General features: G+C 45.6%; 1 protein-coding gene across 4 annotated transcripts in view; it reads right to left on the bottom strand.

The window, feature by feature from the left end:
- Nucleotides 1–21,316, bottom strand: part of LOC147100284 (RING finger protein 214-like) — a 58,896-nt gene that overhangs the window by 35,587 nt on the left and 1,993 nt on the right. The window contains exons 2-4 of one of the 4 annotated variants that reach the window (XM_085967818.1): nucleotides 13,398–13,906; nucleotides 6,029–6,200; nucleotides 1,032–1,524 (exon numbers count right to left, since the gene is read on the bottom strand). In XM_085967818.1, coding sequence (XP_085823944.1) covers nucleotides 1,032–1,524; nucleotides 6,029–6,200; nucleotides 13,398–13,893 — 1,161 coding nt within the window. In that variant the 5' untranslated portion in view covers nucleotides 13,894–13,906. Of the gene's footprint in view, nucleotides 1–1,031; nucleotides 1,525–6,028; nucleotides 6,201–10,105; nucleotides 10,210–13,397; nucleotides 13,907–21,316 lie in introns of those variants that run through there. The other 3 variants (XM_085967820.1, XM_085967819.1, XM_085967823.1) reach the window with 3 other exon arrangements.

The following is a 21,316-nucleotide window of genomic DNA, read 5'->3' as shown; positions in this document are numbered from 1 at the left end:
CACAGAACTGATCCAAACGAAAAGGGATAATTGAGCTTCGATTTTTTTTCTAGTCTGTACCTGGACCATTCAGATTATCCAATCCTCAGCTCTGCAGATTCAGCTGATCAGACAAGGGGTGGTGGTAAGGACACACATGGCCTCAACACTCTTGGTTTACGGAGTCCAGGGTGCTTAGGCGAATTGTAGAACCCCAGATGAAGGCAGTTAATTCAGCACTGACTGAAAATCAAACCTGTGCCCTCTAGTCCGCCACCTTAAACATCAACCACCCTAAACATTCACTCCCTCCACCACCGGCGTAACTCCCTCCCTAACAGCACTGTGGGGGGGGTACCTTCACCACACGGACTGCAGCGGTTCAAGAAGGTGGCTCACCACCACCTTCTCAAGGGCAATTTAGGATGGGCAATAAATGCTGGCTTTGCCAGCGACGTCCACATCCAGTGAATGAAAAAAAAGTGCTCAGTTTAACACTAGACTATCAAATGAGCTATTGGAGGAGATTCAATGGATTCCTATTTGTGACAACATTCAATAGCAAGATATATTTGCATTAATATAGCACCTTTCACAACCTCAGGATGTCCCAAAGGGCTTTATAGACAACAAAGGACTTTTGGATTGTAGTCACTGTTGTAATTTAGGAAACGCGGCAGCCAATTTGCGCACAGCAAGCTCCCACAAACAGCAATGAGATAACGACCAGATAATCTGTTTTAATAAATGTTGGTTGAGGGATAAATATTGGCCAGGACATCTGGGAGAACTCCCCTGCTCTTCTTCAAAATAGTGCCATGGGATCTTTTACGTCCACCCGAGAGAGCAGACGGGGCCTCGGTTTAACGTCTTATCTGAAAGACGGCACCTCCGACAGTGCAGCGCTCCCTTAGTACTGCACTGGGAGCGTCAGCCTAGACTTTGTGCTCAAGTCCCTGGAGTGGGATTTGAACCCACAACCTTCTGACTCAATGATAATATACAACATGTCTATCACCTGTATATATATATATATTCTAGCTTAGCCTTACCTGCACTGCAGAATCTGCTAATGACCTCACCGCTGGTAATTCCTTCACTGTATCCAGATCCTCATCCGCTTCCTCTTTACACAGCGTTTTTACCATCACCTCTTCACCAGGTGGCACTGCGTCACCAGTGCTCCACTTCTCTCCATTTTGCCAGTAATTGGCTGCCAGCTCGGTGTAGCTTAATGATTCAAGAGTCGGTTTTGGGAACTGGCCCTCTGGCGTATCCGTCAGCCAACTCTGCTCTGGGTGGTTTGACACATTTGGGTGCAAGGATTCTCGATAATCAATAAAGGGTACAGGCTGCTGGTCTCGGTGTACTAGTCCAGTTGCGTTATGGGGATCCAGTCGATCTGGGATACAATCAGCCAGTTCCTCCTCCCCTCTGGTTTCTGGGTCAGACTCATAGATATTGTCCAAGTCCTGTGCGAGCGATCCAGAGTACTGTGGAGTGGCAGCGGGGGCCTGCTGATCAGATGGAGACAGATCAGAATCGCTAGAGAAAAAAATCAATGCAAGCGTTACAAGATTACACATACATTATAATTTGATAAATGTCATTCAAACCATCAGCATCAATTTGGTTTTAGACTAATCGAAATTGAATTTCCAATTCATTTACAGTCCAAAAGGAAATGAGAACTACTCTCCAATGACCTGCCATTAAAATAATTTAAACACAGCAGATCGACACTGCCCTTTTTGCAGTTCTGACCAGGAGATGGAATTGCTCGCTTTCAGTGAGGTCATAAAACTTAACAAAAAAAATAGCGACCTCTTTATTTAAACTGAACAAACCTTCGACTGGTCTCGTGCTACATTTGAACTCAGCAAAGGCGATATAGTGCAGCACGAGAATCTATTACTATACCGTGCTCATCTAAATTCACAAAACAGAGACAACTCAAGAGGGAGTTCTACTAATCCACTGATTTTCCTTCCTCCTCCCCCCTTGCCTAAAAATGCACTCACGAGCCCCCCCCCCCCACAAAAAAAGGGCAAACGGGTAGTCGGCTTGCTCCCACTTTTCCTGGCCAGAGTCTCGATCTCCCACTCTGGAGCCTCTCGCTGTGCTCTTCACTCCCCTCCAACTGGAAGGGAAAAAGCACACAAGCTCTGTGCAGAGTCTGCATGTATAAACCACCAGAGCATTTTCATAAATTCACTATTAAATTCACAGGGCTGGATTTTCCTCCAGCAGTCGGGAAGGAGGCGGCACTACAACTTTCGGGGTTGTAGTCCCGCCTCCATCGACGTCCGGCCAATCCGCGCGATTTTCCCTTGATTGATCTTGTTGAGCCCGCCCAGCGGGCTCAGCAGGCCAATTAAGGGCCACCCGGCAACAGGTGACGTCACAGACTGAAATTTCATCTGTCAAGAGTTCTTGACAGATGAAATATCAGTGTTTCACAGCTGTTTGAAGCTGTCAAACACTGACAGTCTGACTTCTAACCTGAGTCCTTCTACGCAGACTCAGTTAGAACGCTCACCGGCACTGAAAGCTGAAGGCTGACACTTTTGACAGATCGCAGCCATTCAGCTTTCAGTGCCGGCTGAGTGATGGACTCCCGACGCCTAGAGGAAGAAAGGCTGTTAAGGTAAGTACAGGTAATTTAAACTTCTTTACACACTTCAGACACACCAAACACACTTACCTTTGCACTCATGCACCCATCACTCACCTGAACACCGACATCGCGACCCCTCCAAGTCCTTCAACCAGACAGCCCGCCTGCTCTAACCTGGCGTGGTTTGCAGCCGTCGGGAAACCCACACGACACCCCTCAAAAATAGGGATTAGGCTAAAAACAGGCAATTAATTGGCACTAATCCCTTCCCGCCTCGGGTCGGCGGGTCCCAGTGCGGGGCGGGTACCCGCCTCCTCTGAAACTTATGTGGAGGGGGGCTTTGGGCGGGATGGTGTCGGGACCCCCGAATTTGGGATTTTTGCCCCCCCCGCACGCCCAAAAGCCCACCTCACGGCACACTGAAAATCTGGCCCACACTGTTTACGCTGAGCCGCTCACTATGAACCAGTTATTAATCTGATTCGAATTAACAGCCTCAAATCGCAGTTCCCACTAAGCTGCGCCGTCATCAGCAAGGTCGGCGCAGGTCGCTCACCAGCTTCTGCATTGTGAGTAGCACGCATGTGCAAAGATTTGAATGGGCCGCGCACTGGGGGAGGCGGGCCACGCGGGAGGCAGTGTGGCTTACGGGGGACATTGGTCTCAATGCTTCATTACTTCTCCCATTACCATCTCCTTTCGCCTTGCACCCTCATCCCTTTTGTCATTTAATCTCTCCTGCCCTCCACCCTATCACAGACCTTCCCTTTTGTTCTTTCCTCCCCTCCCCCCTCTCCCGGCCCCTACACTTGCTTAAAACCCATTACATCTCAAACTTTTTCCAGTTCAGACGAAAGGGTCATCGACCTGAAACATTAACTCTGTTTCTCTCTCCACAGATGCTGCCTGACCTGCTGAGTATTTCCAGCATTTCCTGATTTTATTTCAATGTCCACATGGTTGTGAAAGAGAGCATGTTTTTATGATTCACTGCTGTGTCACTTGGGAGTTCTGGTCAGAATAATTTTTCACTTCTGTTACCCACAGTCAGCATCCGGCAGTCTGGTAAACTCCGGCCTCTGATGCAAAGCAAATCTGCCATAACTCTACCTGGGAAGCATAGATTCCGCACCCCCCCCAGCCATGCTATGAAGGGCGCAGATCCACTACGCTCATGTGAATTTACCTTTCCCACATCAGTGATCCTCACGGCTCAAAGACTGACAATTTAAATCTTAATTTGTGCCAAATTACAGACAGTTGGGTTTTGAGGACCATGTTTATCAGAAACCAAAAATCAGACTTAACAACAACCTGCATTTATATGGTGCCTTTAATGTAGTAAAAATGTCCCACGGTGCTTCACAGGCTAAGTGAGTGGGCAGAGATTTGGCAGATGCAATATAATGTTGGAAAGTGTGAGGTTATGCACTTTGGCAGAAAAAATCAAAGAGCAAGTTATTATCTAAATGGAGAGAAACTGCAAAGTGCTACAGTACAAAGGGATCTGGGGGTCCTGGTGCATGAAACACAAAAAGTTAGTCAGCAGGTGATCAGGAAGGCCAATGGAATCTTGGCTTTTATTGCAAGGGGGATGGAGTATAAAAACAGGGAAGTCTTGCTGCAGTTATACAGGGTATTGGTGAGGCCACACCTGGAATACTGCGTGCAGTTTTGGTTTCCATATTTAAGAAAAGATATACTTGCTCTCGAGACTGTTCACTCGGTTGATTCCAGAGATGAGGGGGTTGACATATGAGGAAAGGTTGAGTAGGTTGGGACTCTACTCATTGGAGTTCAGAAGAATGAGAGGCGATCTTATCGAAACATATAAGATTGTGAGGGGGGTTGATCGGGTGGATGCGGTGAGGATGTTTCCACTGATGGGTGAGACTAGAACTAGGGGGCATAATCTTAGAATAAGGGGCTGCCCTTTCAAAACTGAGATGAGGAGAAACATCTTTACTCAGGAGGGTGGTAAATCTATGGAATTTGCTACCCCAGAGAGCTGTGGAAGCTGCAACATTAAATAAATTTAAAATGGAGAGAGACATTTTCCTAGCAGACAAGGGAATTGGGGGTTACGGGGAGAGGGCAGGGAAGTGGACGTGAGTCTAGATTCAGATCAGCCATGATCCTATTGAATGGCGGAGCAGGCCCGAGGGGCCGTATGGCCTACACCTGCTACTATTTCTTATGTTCTTAAAACTGGACACTGATCCATATAAGGAGATATTAGGGTAGATGGACATGGGTTTTAAGCAGCATCTTAAAAGAGGAAAGAGAGCTGGTAAGGTGGAGAGGTTTAGGAAGGGAATTCCAGAGCTTGGCAGCTGAAGGCACGGCCGCCAATGGTGGAGCGATTAAAATCAGGCCTGCCTCAAGAGGCCAGAATTAGAGGAGCGCAGAGATCTTGGTGGGTTGTAAAGCTGGAGGAGGTTACAGAGATAGGGAGGGGGTGAGGTCATGGAGGGATTTGAAAACAAGGACGAGAATTTTAAAATGTCCAAATACATTCATGTAGTCAGTGCCAACAAGAGACCTTACCGCTAGCCTGAGCTGAATTCCACATGTCCCACAGGTGAAAAGGTGTCGCCACTCATTTTTCTACCTAGTTTCTGCCAGCACTTGTTGGTTTTTTGACAGCATGAAAAATGCTGAAAGAACACAGCATGAAAGTTACAGAACATACATCTCCAACAAAGTGCAAGTGAAACTGGTACATGTACATTCTGTAGGAGGTACGCATGTCATATACCACAGTGATAAGTGTGGGGGAACATACAGGTAATCCCCGGGCTGCACTGTACAGCAACAAGCAAGCTGTTCCTTTCAGAACTTCAAGTCCCTATCTCTGCAACCTCCTCCAGCCCCACAACCCTCCGAGATCTCTGAGCGATGAAAATCGGCGATGCGCAATCATTGGGGTTCGTGCCTTCAGCCGCCTAGGCTCTAAGCTCTGGAATTCCCTCCTGAAACCTCTCCGCCTCTCTCTCCTCCTTTAAGACGCTTATTAAAACCTACCTCTTTGACCAAGCTTTTAGTCACCTGTCCTAATATCTCTGTGTGGCTCGGTGTCAAATTCTGTTTGATAATCGCTGCCGTGAAGCACCTTGGGACGTTTTACTATGTTAAAGGCGCTACATAAACACAACTTGTTTTTGCGTAGTTCAACATTTGAGTGCTATTTAATCAAAGCCCATTGGTGGGTTACTTCCGCAGTCAAACCTCCCGATATGGGGGCAATACCAAACCTGCGGCTGACCAGCTGAAGCGATTGCTTTCAGCAGCCATTTGCTTGGCGCTCCGACAGTGTCTTCCAGTTTAAGACGAATATATGACAGTGAGCACCATTAGAAAATGGAAAAGTACAAATGTGAGAAACACTGACTGTATATCACGTCGGCATGTATGAAAAATCCTTGACTGTACCTTGCCGTAAGGTTTGCAAGTGCTTCATCACACTCTGAGGTTGCAACTTGCCTAGTAGCCTCTGGAGACACGTTAGTGGGAATGTCATCATGGTTTTGATCCGCGGTTTCGGAGCACAGGTTAGTAGATGTTGACTCGGGTTTTTCCTCCAAATCCATGGTTTTCATAGGCTCTATATGTTGACAACAGAATGAGATTTGGTTTTAAAATTTAGGCTGCACAGAAATTCCACAAATTTAAATTCACCCTCATATAGAGTCAGAGTCATAACGGCACTGAAGGAGGCCATTCGGCCCATCGAGTCCGTGCCGGCTCTCTGTAGAGCAATCCAGTCAGTCCCATTCCCCCGCTCTACCCCCGTAGCCCTGCAAGTTTATTTCCCTCAAGTGCCTATCCAGTCTCCCCTTCAAAACATTGAGTGTCTCCGCTTCCACCACTTCCATCGGCAGCGAGTTCCAGGTCCTTACCACTCGCTGCGTGAAAGTTTTTCCTCGCATCCCCCCGTATCTCTTGCCCAAAACCTTAAATCTGTGTCCTCTAGTCCTTGTACCATCAACCTCCTTTTAAGAAAAAAAGGTTCCTCCCCATCTCGATACCTTACATACAAATCATCCAGAGAGCAAATAACAAGCTCCCAGTCACTGGCGAAGGTGTCTGTGATCCGTTGAAAACTAACTGATTTATCCGTTGATTTTTCTCCCTCTTCCTTACTTTGCAGTGGAAAGAACAAAAATGCCACTTCTCCACTTACCATCACCCCACAGACCATGTGGCTTGAGATCTGGAACTCAGCAGGCAAGAGACTAGTTCCTGCTCTAGAATCATAGATTGATACGGCAGAGAAGGAAGCCATTCGGCCCATCGTGCCTGTGCCGGCTCTTTGGTAGAGCTCTCCAGTTAGTCTCACTCCCCGGCTCTTTCCCCATAGCCTTGCAAAAAAAAAAAAAAAATCCCTTCCAAGTTTTCATCCAATTCCCTTTTGAAAGTTACTATTGAAATCGACTTCCACCGTCTTTTCAGGTAGTGCATTCCAGATCATAATAACTCACCGTGCTATAAAAAAAAAGTTTCCTCCCATCACCTCTCGTTCTTTTGCCAATTACCTTCAATCTGTGTCCTCTGGTAACTGACCCTCCTGCCACTGGAAGCAGTTTCTCCTGATTTACTCCCTCAAAACCCGTCATGATTTGGAACATCACTGCTCTCGTACACCAATATGTAGCTAACTCAACCTCAAACTAATTGGCCCCATTAATAACTCAAACCTCACTGTGTTCTTAAATATGGTTTGATAAATAAACAAGCTGCACCAAACTTTTTTGCAATTTTGTCGTGACATTAAAACTGGTGATACCACCACACATAAGAACACAAGAATTAGGAGCAGGAGTCGGCCATACGGCCCCTCGAGCCTGCTCCGCCATTCAATAAGATCATGGCTCAATAAGATCAACTCCACTTTCCCGCCCGATCCCCATATCCCTTGATTCCCTTAGAGTCCAAAATTCTATCGATCTCCGTTTAGAATTTACTCAATGACTTGAGCATTCACAGCCCTCTGGGGTAGAGAATTCAGAAAGATCCACAACCCTCCGAGTGAAGACATTTCTGTTCATCTCAGTCCTATGTAAAAAGGAAAAGATTAGCGAAAGTAAATGTGGGCCCCTTACAGGCTGCGACAGGAGAAATTATAACATGGAATAAGGACACGGCAGAGAAACTAAATAAATACTTTGGGTCTGTCTTCACGGAAGAAGACACAAAAAACTTCCTGGAAACAGTGGAGAACCAAGGGTCTAGCGAGAATTGGGAACTGAAAAAAATTAGTATTAGTAAAAAAAAATAGCACTGGAGAAATTAATGGGACTGAAAGCCGATGAATCCTCTGGACCTGATGGCCTACATCCTAGGGTTTTGAAAGAGGTGGCTTTAGAGATAGTGGATGTGTTGCTTGTCATTTTCCAAAATTCCATAGCTTCTAGAACGGTTCCCGCGGATTGGAAGGTAGCAAATGTAACCCCACTGTTTAAGAAAGGAGAGAGAGAGAAAACGGGGAACTACAGACCAGTTAGCTTCACATCAGTAGTAGGGAAAATGCCAGAGTCTATTAATAAGGACGTGGTAACAGGGCACTTAGAAAATAATAATAGGATTGGGCAGAGTCAACACGGATTTATGAAAGGGAAATCATGTTTGACAAATCTGTTAAGAGTTTTTTTGAGGTTGTAACCAGCAGAATAGATAAGGGGGAACCGGTGGATGTGATGTATTTGGATTTTCAGAAGGCATTCGATAAGGTGCCACACAAGAGGTTATTAAACAAAATTAGGGCTCATGGGATTGGGGGTAATATACTAGCATGGATTGAGGATTGGTTAATGGACAGAAAACAGAGAGTAGGAATAAACGGGTCATTTTTGGGTTGGCAGGCTGTAACTAGTGGGGTTCCGCAAGGATCAGTGCTTGGGCCTCAGCTATTCACAATCTACATCAATGATTTGGATGAGGAGACCAAATGTAATATATTCAAGTTTGCTGATGATACAAAGCTGGGTGGGAATGTAAGTTGTGAGGAGGATGCAAGGAGGCTTCAGGGGGATATAGACAAGCTAAGATCATGGCAAATGGAATATAATGTGGAGAAATGTGAAGTTATCCACTTTGGTAGGAAAAATAGAAAAGCAGAGTATTTTTTAAATGGTGAGAGATTGGGAAATGTTGGCGTTCCTATAGACCTGGGTGTCCTTGTACACGAATCACTGAAAGTTAACAAGCAGGTACAGCAAGCAATTAGGAAACCAAATGGTATGTTGGTCTTTATTACAAGAGGGTTTAGGTATAAGAGTAAAGACGTCTTACTGCAATTATATAGGGCCCTGGTGAGACCACACCTGGAGTATTGTGTACAGTTTTGGTCTCCTTACCTAAGGAAGGATCTACTTGTCATAGAGAGAGTGCAACGAAGGTTCACCAGACTGATTCCTGGGATGGCAGGACTGTCCTATGAGGAGACTAGGCCTATATTCTCTCGAGTTTAGAAGAATGAGAGGCGATCTCATTGAGACATACAAAATTCTTACAGGGCATGACAGGGTAGATGCAGAGAAGATGTTTCCCCTGGCTGGGGAGTCTAGAGCCAGGGGTCATAGTCCCAGAATAAGGGGTCGGCCATTTAGGACTGAGATGAGGAGAAATTTCTTCACAGAGGGTGGTGAATCTTTGGAATTCTCTACCCCAGAGGGCTGTGGAGGCTGTCGTTGAGTATATTCAAGACAGAGATCGGTAGATTTTTGGATATTAAGGGAATCGAGGGATATGGGGATAGTGCAGGAAAGTGGAGATGAGGTAGAAGATCAGCCATGATCTTACTGAATGGCAGAGCAGGCTCGAAGGGCCGAATGGCCGACTCCTGCTCCTATTTCTTATGCTCTAAAAAACCATCTTACTTAAACCGCTACCCTCCCCTAGCATAGAGGTCAGTAACTGGGGGCATAGGTCTGGAACTCACTGCCTGAAAGGGTGGTAGAGGCAGAAACCCTCATCACATTTAAAAAGTACTTGGATATGCACCTGAAGTGCCGTAGCCCACAGGGCTACGGACCAAGAGCTGGAAAGTGGGATTAGGCTGGAGAGCTCTTTTTCGGCCGGCACAGACACAATGGGCCGAATGGCCTCCTCTGTGCCGTAAATTTCTATGATTCTACGAACAAAATCTATGCACCAGATGTGTGCTTGGGTTGTGGTGGCAGATAGCAGAGAAACACACACTGCGAACAAAACAAAAGGCTGGTTTCTGAATCTAATTGACACTCGTTTCTTACATCATTGAACAGAGCCACAACTGCTACTGGCTACGGCATGTAAAGAAAAAGTATGAAAGTTTCAACGCCAAACCTGTCATTTAACTTCACTTAAACACAGCTTTATTCTTTGTTGCACTAAAAGCTGTGGTTCCCTGCCACCACCCCTCCCCCCCCACCCAATCAAACTATGTAAGCCACCAGAATAAGATCTCTTTAAATCACAAAATATATGCAGAGATAAAAATTCTGAGAACTGCACTCTTTTAAAACATACCAGTGCCACTGCTCTCCAGGGATCTCAATGCTGCACAGGCAAAGAATCACAGAACACCAAGCAGCAACAATAGAGCTCATTGGTGCAGCTCCAGAGTTTCTGGTGAGGCTTGTCCTTCGGTTTCAGGCCAATAAAAAGGCTTCAACAATTCAGAGAGGCTGTTACCCATGGCAATAATATTGTTGATGTCATTTCCTCCCTGAAGCAGCCAGTCCAAGTCAGTTTCAGCTGGCATGGGTGTGTTTGGCTCAATGCAGGAAGTGAGAGAGACTCATTGAGTAAAGTCTCAAGTGTGCTGTGTGTGTGTGTCCGTCCTCTATTCTCGCTTTAAAGCTGGGCTGGAGGAGCAGCTCCTGCTCGATTCGGGGGAAGCGGTTTTATTTGAAACTCTTCCCTCTGCTGGCCAATTTGCAGTCTGCACGGGTGCCGACGGACAGTTCAGTTACAGCTGCGGAACCGCACCGAACAAAGACCCACAAAAATAAAAACAGACGGCGTGGTTTACTAAAGATGAGAGAGAGAGAACGAGAACACAAAAAAAATGCTGGAAAGTAAAAATAAAATCGATAGGTCAGCCAGCATCCGAACCAGAACGGCAGGTTGGCTATTGGTGCGATAACCTTTTGCAAACGTGGGTCCTGAAGGGCTTCAGTCAAAATGTTAAATTGGTTTTCTCGTTCACGTACCGATTGACCTGCTGCGTTCTTGGGGCATTTTCTGTGATTTGCTAAAGCACTGGCACATTTTAGAACGAACTGTTTAAATGATAGTTCCTGATGATTTGCAATTTAACCTGCTGCTGGTACCAGGTCTGCCTTACAACTTTCAAAATAAAACCGACGCCTGTTAACAACAACAACTTGCATCTATATAGCGCCTTTAACGTAGTAAAACGTCCCAAGGTGCTTCACAGGAGCGATTATCAAACAAAATATGGACCATGTACTGAGATATTAGGGCAGATGACCAAAAGCTTGGTCAAAGAGGGAGGTTTTAAGGAACGTCTTAAAAGGGGGAAAGAGAGGTGGAGAGGCGGAGAGGTTTAGGGAGAGAATTCCAGGGCTTGGGGCCCAGGCAGCTGAAGGCATGGCCGCCAATGGTGGACCGATTATAATCAGGGATGCTCAAGAGGCCAGAATTTGAGGAGCGCAGATATCTTGGGGGGGGGGGGGGGTGCTTGTGGGGCTGGAGGAGATTACAGAGATAGGGAGGGGCGAGGTCATGGAGGGATTTGAAAACAAGGATGAAAATTTTGAAATCGAGGCGTTACTTAACCGGGAGCCAATGTAGGTCAGCGAGCACAGGGGTGATGGGCGAACGGGACTTGGTGCGAGTTAGGGCACGGACAGCAGCGGTTTGGATGACCTCAGGTTTATGGAGGGTGGATCTAGGGAGTGCCTTTCAGCATCGCTGACTCGCCACGATATCTAGATCAGCTTTGGTGCGCTTTGGGTAATCAGGATTTTCTAATTAATTACAGCAATTCCATCGTGATGTCCTGATTAACAAGCTCGGACAACCTGAGCACATTTTGGATTGGTGTGGAACACTGCATGACTAACAAAACAAGTCCGTCAACATTTGCAGGGAGAAGGGACAGGTTAACATTTCTGGCAAGGCCTTTACGCCAACCTACTTTTTCTCTCTGTTCAGAAGTGGACGTTTCTAACATTTTCTGCTTTTATTTCTGATTTCCCAGTATTTTTAAAAACTGCATCAATTAATTTAGCATTTAAAGTAACATGGATACCGGGCACACAAATCCGTCCACCGCTCAGTGTATTTTGTACAAAAACCTGTTCACAATGACCTATTGTACATGGAGGCTGATGTATAGGTGCTCAGGCCAAATAAAATGGTTCTGAATAGACAAATTTATCAAGCACCTGAACACATCAATGTGAAGCACAAAAATTAAATGGACTCCAGTTATTTATGTTTATAATCTATTGCCATCAGAAAAAAATGATTAAAAGGAGATATGATTTGAAGTTTCTAATGCGAGGACAAAGAAAGCAGCTCCTTGTAAACCACAGCTTCTGCAGATACTGTCCCTGAAACAAATGCAGGTATGTGCACCTCTGCCTGTAGTTTCTGGTTTAAAGGTCGGGTGTAGACTGGCTCTGGTGCAGCCCATATATATGGCATCATTCTATTAGCCCTGTTCTTTTTCTTCCAGAAAGCAGAGATACTGGGGGAATTCCCATGGGGAAACCCGCTGTAATACCCGTTGTTACATAGTTATGTTGGGACTACATTGTATAAGTGTACTAACACTCAAATCAAGTGTAGCAGCACTACGATGCTGGGAAAGTAGTGCGCAGGCGCCGCACAGGGCACTTGGAAATATCACCCCGCACCATGCGGCAGGCAGCCATTACAACTCAAATAAAACAGTAGTTTATAATTACAAACTACCGAGTCCAGAGGCATCTTTACAAAGCACTACGAGCGCTAGAAGACATAACACCCGTAGCAAAAAAAAAAGCATGGCAGCACCTAGACAGTAGCCAGGAAGGTTCCTTAAAACCCAAGTGACAACAGGAAACAAAAATGCATAAAAACAAAAGCAAGCAGAACTGTAGATAAATAGCCTTACAATTAATTAATCTTCTATTATCTGTTCTCGCTGCAGAGGCTGACTGACTTGCTGTATGGTTCCAGTATTTTCTGTTTTTGTTTTATAAGATATACCAAGGCTCACCAAACGATATCAATGAAATACGGACCAATACCTCATGTAGCTGAAAGGTTTCATACAGTTAGATTTTGGACAAACGTGCAAATCCTGCAACCCCACAACCCTGTTGAAAAAAGTTTCTGTATGCCATGAAGCAGCTAGTTATGCTGCACCTTCTTATCCCCCGCTAGGAACAGACCCAATGGAAAAGATGGACTAAAAGATTGGGGTCGATTTTCCTGGAGCCGTCAGGCGGGGTTTCAGGCGTGGGGGGGGGGGGGGGGGAAATCCCGAATTCGGGGGTCCCGACACCATCCCGCCCAAAACCCACCTCCATGTAAGTTTCACAGGAGGCGGGTACCCGCCCTGCACTGGGACCCGCCGACCCGAGGCAGGGTCTGTGACGTCACCTGTTGCCGGGTGGCCCTTAATTGGCCTGCTGAGCCCGCTGGGCGGGCTCAACAAGGTCAATCAAGGGAATATCGCGTGGATTGGCCGGACGCCGATGTAGGCGGGACTAAAACCCGAAAGTTGTAGTCCCGCCTCCTTCCCAACAGCTTAATGAAAATCGACCCCATTACTTCTGAAATTGGACGTAATGATCTACTGTACCTGCTGAATATCGGCACTCTTGACTGTCAATGGAATGAGATGAGGATTCCTTGTAGAAATGTGTCTCTGGACCAACAGGTTTGGCACCTGGACTGATGACATCTTCAACTGCGCTCTGATGACCACCATGTGACAAGGTTGTCTCACCACCTTTGATGTCTCCAGGTCTTTCAGGATTGCCCAGACACATCTCTGTACTTGTGGCAGTATCGCCTGAACTGACAGTGCCGTCACCCAGGATCTGAACTCCACCTTGTGGCATGTCTGTGTCACCGTCCTTCATATCGCCAGCAAAAGTGTCAGGGGTATCGGCAATAGCAAATAAGCCGTTCAGTTCCGGTAAACAACTGGAGCATTCATTCAGCTCTTTCTGCAAGTGAACCGCAGCATCTCCCGCCTGGTCATCCAGTCGCACTTCATTCCCTTCCTTGACACTGTCTCCAGCCATTAGAAATCCTCCTGGAGTACAAGACCTGGTTATTTCACCGGGCCTCATCCGGGGAAAACTGCTAAAATATAAACAAAGACAGACAATTTAAAATAACATTTAACTTTTAGTTTTTAAGGAGCACGTTTAATTATTTACAAAAGAATAAGGTTGGTTTCCAGTAACAACTTTTTAAAAATTACATGCCGGTGTTTATGCTCCACACGAGCCTCCTCCCACCCTACTTCATCTCACCCGCTCACCATATCCTTCTATTCCTTTCTCCCTCATGTGTTTATCTAGCTTCCCCTTAAAAGCATCGACGCTATTCACCTCAAATTCTCCTTGTGGTAGCGAGTTCCACATTCTCACCACTCTGGGTAGTTTCTCCTGAATTTACTATTGGATTTATTAGTGACTATTTTATATTTATGGTCCCTAGTTTTGGTCTCCCCCCATGAGTGGAATTACATCTGAACGCCCCAATCCAAGTTACACGCCATCCTCACTTGGAAATATATCGGCCGATCCTTCATCGTCGCTGGGCCAAAGTCCTGGAACTCCCTCCCTAACAGCACTGTGGGAGCACCTTCACCACACGGACTGCAGCGGTTCAAGGCGGCGGCTCACCACCACCTTCTTTAGGGCAAATAGGGATGGGCAATAAATGCCGGCCTTGCCAGCGACGCCCACATCCCATAAACAAATTTTAAAAATGTAAAAAAATTAATTCCCCACCCTCTGACTCCATTTCACCTGAAGACTGCCCTTGATCTTGACTGCTGGGGAGTCATTGTAAAACGGGCAATATCAAATTAGACGTCCATTATGTGCCTCGCCCCATCCTTCCTTTCCATCAAAGTCAGTGGGGGGAAATGAGGAGAGATGCACGACGGGCGGTCAATCCAACATCACCCATCTTACACCATCACCCAAAGTTAAAATCCCCCTCCCTCCCTCCCTCCAGCAAAGTATGTCTGTGTTTTTGCTGTTGGTACATGTTGGTTCAATATGAATTCATAAATCAGTTCCAAACTTACACTCCACTCCGCTGGGAAATGTATTTTATAGGCAATTTCAGATGAAACAGCCAGTGCAAGTTTTATTGCATCTCGAGTGCTGTTGTTAGAAATATCATTAAGACCCACAATCTGTTCAGACATCTCCAATGTTCTGAACAATTTGCTTATGAAATTGGTTCACAAATTTTGAAATGTTGCAGTCAAAGAATTTAGAATCCGCTCCCAACCCAACTGCCCCGAATACACACTTTTGAGAGAGGCGAATTGCTGCTGTTGGTAATTTTTTTGAAAAAGAACCTGTTGCGGGTACAGACTGGGGCACCCTGTATGGCATTCGTACTGACTTTTGCTCTTCCCAGACATTGGCAACAAGGGATTTCAACTCCTTTGTTATTTAAAAAGAAACTTTTAGCATATATCTTAAATTAGAACAGAAAATACTGGGAATGCACAGGCCAGTCGGTGCCTGGTAATTTTGGATGTACACCCTTTACACAGGATATAGGGCACAGAATCAGGCCATTCGGCCCAACCAGTCCATGCCGGCATTTATGCTCCACTCGAGACTCCTCCCGTCTTTCCTCATCTAACTCGATCAGCATAACCCTCTATTCCTTTCTCCCTCATGTGCTTGTCCAGCCTCCCCTTAAATACATCTATACTATTCGCTTCAACCACTCCCTGTGGGAGCGAGTTCCACATTCTCACCACTCTCTGGGTAAAGAAGTTTCTCCTGAATTCCCTATTGGATTTCTTGGTGACTCTTATATTGATGGCCTCTAGTTATGCTCTTCTCCACAAGTGGAAACACTCTCTCTGTATCCACTCTATCAACATTTTAAAGACCTCTATTAGGTCACCCCTCAGCCTTCTTTTTTTCGAGAGAAAAGAGACCCAGCCTGTCCATCCTTTCCTGATATGTATACACTTGCATTTCTGGTATCAACCTTGAAAATCTTCTCTGCACCCTCTCCAGTGCCTCTATATCCTTTTTATAATATGGCGACTAGAACTGTAGGCAGTACAGGAAACTTTGGTTTATCCGGAGGTTAACTGTCCGGAATGCTCGAGCCACCAGCAAAAATCAGGAGCCGTTTCGTTAGGTTTTTTTTCCACCAGTCAGGCTCTGCAAGGTCTCGCTGAAGCTGTTGCTAAGCTACAGAGACGCTTGCAAGGTACATAAGAACATAAGAAATAGGAGCAGGAGTAGGCCAATCGGCCCCTCGAGCCTGCTCCACCATTCAATAAGATCATGGCTGATCTGATCCTAACCTCAAATCTTCTATCACTCTGCATCCACCCGAACCCATGTGATCTCCCGGGAGAGGCGAAAAACCAGATAAAGACCCAATGGCCAATTTGGGAGAAAAAAATCTGGGAAATTCCTCTCCGACCCATCTAGGCGATCGAAATTCTTCCAGGAGATCACTCTGTCCCTATATTTTCTACAGTACTTACCTTCTGTAAAGGCGATCTCCACCCCAGCCAGGAACAGGAATAAAACCATCTCCTGAAATCTAACAGAATTAGAACACAGTAGGAGCAGAACAAGGCTACACGGCCCCTGGGCCCACTCCACTACCCACAGGGCCATGACCATTCCGAACCTAGACTCATGTCCAATTTCCTGCCCGCTCCCCGTAACCCTTAATTCCCTTTACTTCTAGGAAACTATCTATTTCTGTTTTAAATTTATTTAATGATGTAGCTTCCACAGCTTTCTGGGGCAGCAAATTCCACAAACCTACCACCCTCTGAGTGAAGAAGTTTCTCCTCATCTCAGTTTTGAATGAGCAGCCCCTTATTTTAAGATTATGCCCCCTAGTTCTAGTTTCACCCATCATTGGGAACATCCTCACCGCATCCACCCGATCAAGCCCCTTCACAATCTTATATGTTTCAATAAGATCGCCTCTCATTCTTCTGAACTCCAATGAGTAGAGTCCCAATCTACTCAACCTCTCCTCATATGACCACCCCCTCATCCCCGGGATTAACCGAGTGAACCTTCTTTGTACTGACTCGAGAGCAAGTATGTCTTTTCTTAAGTATGGACACCAAAACTGTATGCAGTATTCCAGGTGCGGCCTCACCAATACCTTGTACAACTGCAGCAATACCTCCCTGTTTTTATATTCCAACCCCCTAGCAATAAAAGCCAACATTCCATTGGCCTTCTTAATCACTTGCTGCACCTGCATACTAACTTTTTGAGTTTCGTGCACCAGGACCCCCAGATCCCTTTGTACTACAGTACTTTCCAGTTTCTTGCCATTAAGATAATAACTTGCTCTATGATTTTTCCTGCCAAAGTGCATAACCTCACACTTTCCAGTATTGTATTCCATCTGCCAAATCTCTGCCCACTTACTTAGCCTGTCTACGTCCCTTTGCAGGTTTTTTATGTCCTCCTCACTCACTACTTTCCGTCCCATCTTTGTATCATCTGCAAACTTTGATATGTTACACTCGGTCCCCTCCTCCAAATCATTAATATAGATTGTAAAGAGTTGGGGACCCAGCACTGACCCCTGCGGAACACCACTAGTTACTGGTTGCCAATCTGAGAACGAACCATTTATCCCAACTCTCTGCTTTCTGTTAGAGAGCCAATCCTCCACCCACGCCAGAATATTATCCCCAATCCCGTGATTTTTTATCTTGAGCAATAATCTTTTGTGTGGCACCTTGTCAAATGCCTTTTGGAAGTCTAAATACACTACGTCCACTGGTTCCCCTTTATCCACCCTGTATGTTACTTCCTCAAAAAACTCAAACAAATTTGTTAAACATGACTTCCCCTTCATGAAACCATGCTGAGTTTGCCCTATTAAATTATGTTTATCCAAATGTCCCGTTACTGTCTCCTTAATAATGGACTCTAACATTTTACCAACCACAGATGTTAGGCTAACAGGTCTATAGTTTCCAGCCTTCTGCCTACTACCCTTTTTAAATAAGGGTGTTACATTAGCAGTTTTCCAATCTGCCGGGACCTTTGCTGAGCCCAGTGAGTTTTGGAAAATTATTACCAATGCATCCACAATCCCTACCGCTACTTCCCTCACGACCCTAGGATGCAAGCCATCAGGTCCAGGGGATTTATCCGCCTTGAGTCCCATTATTTTACCAAGTACCACTTCCTTAGTGATTTTAATTGTATTTAGTTCCTCCCCCCCTAGAGCCCCCTGTTTGTCCAGTGTTGGGATATTCTTAGTGTCCTCTACTGTAAAGACTGATACAAAATAATTGTTCAGTGTTTTTGCCATCTCCATGTTTCCCACCATTAATTTCCCGGTCTCATCCTCTAAGGGACCAACATTTACTTTAGCCACCCTTTTTCTTTTTATATAACTATAGAAACTTTTACTGTCTGTTTTTATATTTTTTGCTAATTTACTTTCATAATCTATCTTCCCTTTCTTAATCAATCTTTTTGTTATTTTTTGCTGTCTTTTAAAGACTTCCCAATCTTCCATCCTCCCACTAAATTTGGCTACCTTATATGCCCTTGTTTTTAGTCGGATACTATCCTTAATTACTTTACTTAGCCACGGATGGCTATCTTTTCTTTTACACCCTTTTTTCCTCAGTGGAATATATTTTTTTTGGAAGTTGTAAAATAACTCCTTAAATGTACACCACTGGTCATGTACCGTCTTACCCTTTAATCTATTTTCCCAGTCCACTCTAATTAATTCCGCTCTCATACCTTCATAGTCTCCTTTATTCAAGCTCAGCACGCTTGTTTGAGATCCAACCTTCTCACCCTCTAATTGAATATGGAATTCAACCATGTTATGGTCACTCATTCCAAGGGGATCCTTTACTAGGACATTTTTAATTAATCCCGTCTCATTACACAGGACCAGATCTAAGGTTGCTTGCCCCCTGGTCGGTTCAGTTACATACTGCTCAAGAAACCCATCCCTAATACACTCAATGAACTCTTCCTCAAGGCTGCTCTGCCCAATTTGATTTGTCCAGTTAATATGATAATTAAAATCCCCCATAATTATAGCTGTTCCCTTATTACAAGCCTCAACTATTTCCTGATTAATACTCCGTCCAACAGAGTTGCAACTGTTCGGAGGCCTATAGACTACACCCACTAGTGTTTTTTTCCCCTTATTATTCCTTACCTCCACCCAAACTGTTTCACTATCCTGCTCCTTTGACCCAATATCATTTCTCTGTATTATAGTGATTCCTTCCTTTATTAACATAGCCACCCCACCTCCTCTCCCTTCCTGCCTGTCCTTCCTGATTGTTAAATAACCTGGTATGTTTAATTCCCAGTCATGGTCACCCTGCAGCCATGTTTCTGTAATGGCCACAAGATCATACCCATATGTCATTATTTGTGCCGTTAACTCATTCATTTTGTTACGAATGCTACGTGCATTCAGATAAAGAACTTTCAAATATGTTTTGTAACACTTAGTTCCTGTTTTTTCCCTTTTTAGTACTTTACTTTTTACTCCATACCTTCTGTCCCTTCCTGACACATTCTGTTTTTTAATTCCCCCACTGCTACCTAAGTCTATGACCTTCTCTGTTGTCATTTCTATTATTTGCTCTCTAGAAACCTCCCCCCCACTAATTAGTTTAAAGCCCTCTCTACAGCCCTAGTTATATGATTCGCCAGGACTCTAGTCCCAGCACTGGCCAAGTGGAGTCCGTCCAACAGAACAGCTCCCTCCTGTCCCAGTACTGGTGCCAGTGTCCCAAGAAGCAAAACCCATTTCTCCCACACCAGTCTTTCAGCCACGCATTTAACTCTTTAATTTTATTTATCCTAGCCAAATTCGCTCGTGGCTCAGGTAATAACCCAGAGATTATTACCCTTGAGGTTCTGTTTTTTAATTTGACCCTAGCTGCTCATACTCCTTTAACAGAACCGTCTTCCTTGTCCTATCTACGTCGTTTGTACCAACATGACCACGACAACTGGATCCTCCCCCTCCCACTGCAAGTTTCTTTCCAGCCCAGAAGAGATGTCCTTAACCCTGGCACCAGGCAGGCAACACAGCCTTCGGGACTCCCGCTCTTGACTGCAGAGAACCCTATCTATCCCCCTAATGATACTATCCCCTACCACTACAACATTTCTTTTTACTCCCTCCACTTGAATGGCCCCCTGTACCACGGTGCTGTGGCCAGGTTGCTCATCCTCCCTGCAGTCCCCGCTCCCGCCCTCACAGGGAGTAAGAACCTCGATCCTGCTGGACAAGAACAAGGGCTGCGTCTCCTTCAACACTACATCCTGGATCCCTGTACCTTCCTCACTCGTAGTCACACCGTCCTGTCCCTGACCACGGACTACATCTGCAGTAATTAACGGCTGACTGTTTAGAAGCTGTTGCTAAGCAACAGGGTTTGTTGCCAGATACGGAGCTCAAAATCTCCGTATGTTTCAACATTAGCGCTGGTTTGTCTGGCAGTTTTGATGGGACGGCAACAGCTCGGTCCCGTCGGTGCCGGATAGCACAAAGTTTCCTGTACTCCAAGTGTGGTCTAACCATGGTTCGATACAGGTTTAGCATAACTTCAGAAAATGCTGGAAAAACTCAGCAGGCCAGGCAACATCCGTGGAGAGAGAAAGAGTCAACGTTTCAGGTCAAAACCCTTCGTCAGGACTGAGAGAAAACACAGGAAATGAAACAGATTAAAAGGCCAGTTTGGGGCTGGGAAATGGGGATGAAAGAACAAAAGAGAAGTGAAGAGACATTAAGAGGTATTCAAAACGAGACGAGATGGTGATCGGACTAGTGGAGACAAAAGACGGCTCTAGATTAGGTGTAAAATGTGCTGGCAGAATGAGACACAGCTGCCTTGTGGGAGAGAAAAAAGGGGGAAGGGCACAAAACAAAGGTGTGGATAAAAAATATATAAAAATGTAATAGGGGCCGAGGTTATGATCTGAAATTGTTGAACTCGATATTGAGTCCAGAAGGCTGTAAAGTGCCTAATCAGAAGATGAGGTGCTGTTCCTCGAGCTTACGCTGGGTTTCCGTGGAACAATGCAAGAGGCCGCGGACGGTGAGGTCTGAGTGGGAATGGGGCAGTGAATTAAAATGACAGGCGACCTGAAGCTTGGGGTCACCCTTACGGATTGAACGGAGTTGTTCCGCAAAGCGGTCACCCAATCTGCGTTTGGTCTCCCCAATGTAGAGGAGACCACATCGTGAGCAGTGAATACAGTATTCTAGATTGCAAGAAGTACAAGTAAATCGCTGTTTCACCTGGAGGGGGTGTTTGGAGCCCTGGACAGTGGGAAGGGGGGAGTTATAAGGGCAGGTGTTGCATCTCCTGTGCTTGCACGGGAAGGTGCCAGGCGAGGGGAAGGGGAAGGGGAAGGGGAAGGGGAAGGGGGGTGATAGAGGAGTGGACTAGGGTGTCTCGGAGGGAGCGGTCCCTACGGAATGCTGAAAGGGGAGGGGAAGGTGCGTTTGGTGGTGGGATCACGT

Source organism: Somniosus microcephalus, chromosome 26 (assembly GCF_052327205.1).
Source record: "Somniosus microcephalus isolate GS21.2 chromosome 26, FLI_Smic_1.0, whole genome shotgun sequence".
Classification (NCBI taxonomy): Eukaryota; Metazoa; Chordata; class Chondrichthyes; order Squaliformes; family Somniosidae; genus Somniosus; species Somniosus microcephalus.
The sequence above is the reverse complement of the archived record's forward strand: the minus strand, read 5'-3'. Positions and strand labels throughout refer to the sequence as shown.